The sequence below is a fragment of the Pithys albifrons genome, chromosome 1 (genome assembly GCF_047495875.1).
Source record: "Pithys albifrons albifrons isolate INPA30051 chromosome 1, PitAlb_v1, whole genome shotgun sequence".
NCBI lineage: Eukaryota > Metazoa > Chordata > Aves > Passeriformes > Thamnophilidae > Pithys > Pithys albifrons.
This window is the reverse complement of record NC_092458.1, coordinates 17808359-17814358: the sequence shown is the minus strand read 5'-3', so window position 1 is coordinate 17814358 and position 6000 is coordinate 17808359. Positions and strand designations below refer to the sequence as shown.

The 6000-nt window shown below is 37.7% G+C and overlaps 1 protein-coding gene across 6 annotated transcripts in view; it reads right to left on the bottom strand.

Annotated features, from left to right (window-relative positions):
* Positions 1–972: 972 nt before the first annotated feature.
* Positions 973–6000, bottom strand: part of ARHGEF7 (Rho guanine nucleotide exchange factor 7) — a 126994-nt gene continuing 121966 nt past the window's right edge. For all 6 annotated transcript variants that reach the window (XM_071569522.1, XM_071569112.1, XM_071569361.1 and 3 more), the window contains one exon: positions 973–4090. In XM_071569522.1, the coding sequence (XP_071425623.1) occupies positions 3968–4090 (123 nt within the window). In that variant the 3' untranslated portion in view covers positions 973–3967. The remainder of the gene's footprint in view (positions 4091–6000) is intronic.

Here is a 6000-nt window from a genome sequence, read left to right as displayed (position 1 = left end):
GAGGAACGGTGGCTTAGTTTTTCTATTTGTTCCTTACCATGCAACTCTTTTTAAGTAGTAAGAAATTAGTCTTTTATCTCAATGCACAAACTTTTCCATCTTATTTCCTTGCCCATCTCCTTCTGAGGGAGAGGAGTAAGAGCAGCTAAGTGAGGGTCTGGCAGCTAGCCATGGTCAACCCACAACAAAATACAAAAAGAAAAACCTCAAAATACTTCCGGTGACAAGGAAATGATGAATTCAATTTATGAAAAAGATCTGTTTTTACAGTGATGAACATAAAGAGACATTGGAAAATGAGGCTTCTGACAATAGTTATAAACCACTACACCAAGTCCTTTGTTCTTACAAAGTGTATCTCCTTGCTAAACTAAGCTGGAATAAATGTATCATTTCACACATCTAAGCTCAGGTACTAACCCATTCAAATGCCTTCTCCAAAGACTGCAACAGTCTTTTCAAAAAAATTACCATCTCCACTTTCCTTAACCCATTTCATCCAGCATAAAGCAATACCAATGATTTTCCTACCATAAAAATCATCCCATTCCCCTATTTCAGGCAGCACCAACCACAAAGCCCCTACAATGTACACTTAGCACAAATTTCAAGTCTTTTCAGATAAATCATGCATGAAGAAAGTATTTTACTCAATTTACATAGTTTCTATTGTTTCTTGCTTTCTTTGCTTTCATTATCTTCCATCTTCAGTGTGCTCCATTTCTTGCATTACCTGAGCATGTCAGGTTGCCAAAGAATGTGCATATTCCTCAGTCTAAGAGTTAAGATCATCCTCCTCAGCTCTCTAAACATGCCTGTTTTGTTTTTCAGGCATCAATTTACTATTATAAAAGGCCATGAAAAAGGTCTTTCAAGATAGTATAGCAACCATTGCAGAGACAAAAAAATTAAAGCAATTTACCTTCTTAACCTCATAGCCCACATACGAGATCAAATGTAACGCTTCAAAGGTTAGGGGAAAAGAATCATGGTTTAATTACAACAATGTAGCATAAACACCTTAGTAGTCGATACCGGGATATTATTGTGACATCTAAACTAGAGTTCTCCACAGACATCGTAAACAGACAGTCTACATTCCCTAAATGATCAGCATTAAGAAGGTTTATACAAAAGCAGTCAGTTGTTCAATCTTTAAGATGCCATGACATGATGAGACAAACACGCATACATCGGTAAGTACAGTGAAATGTTATGCTACATTTTGGACAGTTCAGAACTGAAAGTGCTTCACATCTATAGGATAAGAAATGGCTTCATCTCCTCATCCCTAAATGATGAGAGCAAACAAATAACCTTTAATAGGTTAAATAAACCGTGTCCCATTTATCCATGCTTATACAAAGCTTCAGAAGGTCCATGGTGACATTTACAACTTATATACAGTGTAAAAAATTGTCAATGAAAAAAAGTTCAGATATTCCTTGGTTCCCAAAAGCCTGAAGCTGCTCTCTGCACTAGAAGAAAAAAGCTATCTACAATATTAGGTTGGGTTTTTTCCCCCCACCCCTTTTTTTTTGTGTGTGTGTGTGTTTGTTTTTGTAAAAATTAAGTCACTCCAATCCACCTTGAATAAAATCAATCCCTGTGTCCTGGTGATATTTAACAACTGCTTAATCCCAGTGTTTAAGGCATGTTCATCAGATGTCCGTATAGGGGTACTGTCAGAAATCATAATTATCACAGGCACCAAGAGCCAGCAGATTTACATAGCAACACCACGCTTCACAATACAAGGTAAAACAAACTGTCAGGAGGGAAGATGTTCCTGAGTTCAAATTTGCTAAATACTGCTACGGTTAATGTTTTCCTTTAATATGTCTTCCTCTGGAATGTCCTTTCTCATATGCTCAATGGAAAGTTAAAATTCACTCTGTAAATTTGCCTGAATGTCAGAAAGTAAGTATGTTAGCAAAACCCTAATTATATCAACATTCCCAAACCTAAATTTGGCCAAGATACCATGAATTTGCATGGCCTGGTATCATTTAGTTTTCAGCAAGAGTATTTTCTCAATGTGAAGATAAATATAAATGCCTGTCCACATTTCTGTGCAATGCAATCAAGAAAAGATTTTGGTATCAAGAATTAACATGAGTTTAAAATTCTGTGAATATATGTAACTCTGATAATGTAGGCATTTTTCATGTTCTTCTTCAGAATTAAAGGAAAACATTTTTAAATTGCAGGAACACAAAATACCTACAAATATATTCATCTTTTTAAAACAGACAACTTGTCTATTCAGATTATCAAGCATCCATTCTCACAGAATTGTTTCTCAAATATGTAATCATTGACATAATTTCATATTTTTAAAAAGCTGTTCTTGGCTGAAAAAAGTGGTAGCTTTAAAAATAGATTTTTCATTAGATTCAAAATGTGCATGACAATTCTTACAATCCTAATCACCCTTGTTTCAACTCATTAAAGTTCATAAAAACATTTGCTCAAGTCTGAGAGCTACATTTAACAGGAGTTAAAGGACACTAGAAAATCAGGATTGCAAAAGATGCGACTCAAGTCTGTGCTGTACCTGCACTTCTGACTGTCAGCTGAAGAAAAACCCCTCGGAAAACTACACCACCTGGTGTTGAATCCAAAATTTAATGAAATCCATGAAAAAAATGAGCTTTAATGGGATTAGCATTTTAAGTGCTCCATTTGAAGCTCACTGTTTGCAGTGATGTAGCATCTCCTATTTCAAACACAAGAAACAGCAGCAATTTTACCTATCAGACTAGGGAATTAATGCTCCTTTATGTATTTTCAAATCTGTCAGCAGTCCAGAGTAAGAATTACAGTATGAGTTAAACAAAAAAAGTCTTACTTCCGTATTTCTTTCCATTCAAATCCTACTAGGACAGAAACCAGCAATATGCTGAGAATACAGGGTGGGAAAGGAATGAGTGCTTCCACAGTTTGGGAACTCCAAACAGAGTCCTGTAGTGGTATTAAAAACAAAGCTCTGAATGAAGCTTGGCCTAGCCCGTATGTCTTATGAACAAAGGTTAACTAAAATTTAATTGCTGATGACCATAAAATATAAATAGCAACAATTTATTCACAAAATTCTGGATTAGATTGGTTTTTTTCTTTAACAAACAGTATGATCCATTAAATTATCAGCCAGCTGTAAGTTTAAGCACAACAATATAAAATGTAGTACACAAACACCTAAAAATCACAGTCATAAAAAGCAGGCAAGTACATCAGTTTTTTGGTGGCCAAAGCACAACAGATTAGTCGGCCAAACAAGGGTATGTGAATGTAAATTGTGGGCATTAGTTTTGTTAAAATTGTTTCTACTGTCAATAAACAATTTTCTGTATTTTAATACTGTTCTTAAGGAATTGTAAACTGTTTAAAATGTTTGCACAGACAAGTAACAGTGAACAATTTAAATATAGTGGTCAATAGGAAAAATAGGGGTTTAAATTTGCATGTATGATGAGTGGCTAATTTGGAACTAAATCATACCTTTCTTAGGTAAGACAGTACTGCCATCATTTCTAACACTTGTGACCATTATAACAACAGGAGAAAAAAAAAACAAAGCAAACATCTCAGCCCTGATACATCAATCACATATGCATTCAAAATTACAGCTATTTACACGAAAATATATATTTAATTAAAAAGCCACTGAAAAACATGGACTTTTAGTCAGGTGCTGCACTTTTCTGCAAAATGAGGTAATTTAGATGCAAACAAATTAAGTTTAGTAGAGTTCAGGATTCACAGTCTCCACACTTAAAGTACAGATTGCTTCAGTAAATGGCTTGACTGTTTCTGTATGCTCAGAGGAAGAAATCACTAGCCAGTTAAATCCTGTTTTGTAGTGCTCTTGATGCAACACTGACTAATGTCAGAAGGCTTCCCAGCTCAGTTTTACAACTGGTCTTTCAATAGAAAGAAAAAGGGGAAAAAAAAAGAAAAAAATCAGTTATAAGTTGGTTTCATCCCAAGACGGATCATTCATGTTCTTTAGAACTTTTCTAACAAGCTTCTCCAAGTCCTTGCGAGCTCTTTGTTCCTCTTCTAATGATTTTTTCATCTTCTTGTTATCCTGTTTAACAGAGACAGAAATATTACTGATTTGTTTTGGGGGCTGTTAACAGATCTTTTCTGACTACACATACATTATCAACTGCAAACTCTGAAGGCACTTCTAGTAAAACAGGTATTAGCTGTTCAAAAGCAAAGCTTCCATTAAACCTCCCAAGTTACATGTAGTTATTTCATAGAATGCAACAAAACCCATCAAAAGGAAACTGAGCTATACTGCCTGTTTACACTTAGGGGGCCCTTATAACAACAGTGCTAGTAACAGATGGCAAATAATCTTGAATTCTTATGCTCAAATCTGATCAATGAGGAGTAGAATATATTTGTTGTTAATGAAGAAGGGAAATGGAACAATAAGACTACTAAATATCTCCTCTAAGAGCCTCCTGTGGTTTTAACTAGTTTCACAATTTCAGAAAAGCTTCTTAAAACTTAATGCAAATTGACTTGCTTCATTAGGAATGTAAATAGTTGAAAAGAGTATCCTGAAAACCATTATGTTCTCTGGAAAGCGTTTTGTGACTAAATTTTAAACTAGTGATGATTACCAGCAGTCTAAGAGAGAAGTCTGAATTTCAAGGAACACCATCACTGTGCATGTACGTTAACAAGTGAGTTCTTACTATGAACCACCATCAGGCAATGTTGAAATAAATAAACAGGACTATAAAGATGTCACTGACCGAATCCATAGGAAAGCTTACACTGTTTAATGCTGTACAGGCCCAAGTGATGCTGGCAACAGGAGGGAAACAACGAGAACATAACATTGAAATAAGGCCCCAAGACAAGTATACTGGTGTTTAACAAACACAGGGCTGCAATCCAGGGGTCCCACTCCCATTTATAGACATTTCTAGAAATAGTACGGGATCAGAGAATCAGAGTATGCTGAGTCGGAAGGGACTCATCAGGATCATCGAGTCCAACTCCTGACCCTGCACAGGACACTGCAAGCACAACACCATGTGCCTGAGAGTGTTGTCCAAATGCTTGACACTGTGACCACTTCCCTGTTCCAGTCCTTAACCACTCCCTGGGTGAAAGACCATTTCCTGCTATCCAATCTAAACCTTCCCTTATTCAGCTTCATGCCATTTTCTCAAGACCTGTCAATGGTCACAGGAGCGGAAGAGATGAGTACTTGTGTCTCAAACTCCCCTCGTGAGGATGCTGAAGACCACAATGAGGTTTCCCCTCAGTTTCCTCTTCTCCAGGCTGAACAAACCCAGTGATTTCAGCCGCTCCTCATAAGGCTTCCCCTCCAGACCCTTCACCATCCTCGCGGCCCCTCCTTTGGACACCCTCCAATAACTTAATGTCTTTATTATGTTGGGGGGCCCAGAACTGCACATGGTACTCAAGGTGAGGTCGCACCAGCGCAGTGTAAGAGAGAATCACTTCCTTTGACCAGCTGGCGATGCTTTGCCTGATGCTCCCCAGGACACGGTTGGCCCTTCTGGCTGCCAGGGCACTGCTGACTCATATTCAGCTTGGCATCGGCCAGGACCCCCAGGCTCCTCTCCAGCCTCATTTCCTAGTCTCTATAGGCACAACCAGGGTCTGTTACCCCATTAATTCCATTCCTTCCTCAAGTCTGTTGAGAAACTTGGAAATTTCACTATTTTCCTGTAGTTACAGATTTAATTTATTAAGTTTACTAATTCAGTACTGTAGTATTCAAGTGTAGAGCCTATGGAGCAATAGCTACGAATAACCTCTGGAAGCTGCTATGAGGGGGATCCCACTTTGCAGTCTGGTGTCTACACCAACCAGTGTGCTATGCACTCCCAGAGAGCCTTTATCCATGGAGTCAATACTCACTTGGGACCTTGCCAGCTCAGAGATTATTTCTACCAGTTCTCTGGTTGGCAGCATCACAGCAGTGGACCATTAAATGCTTCTAAGCCG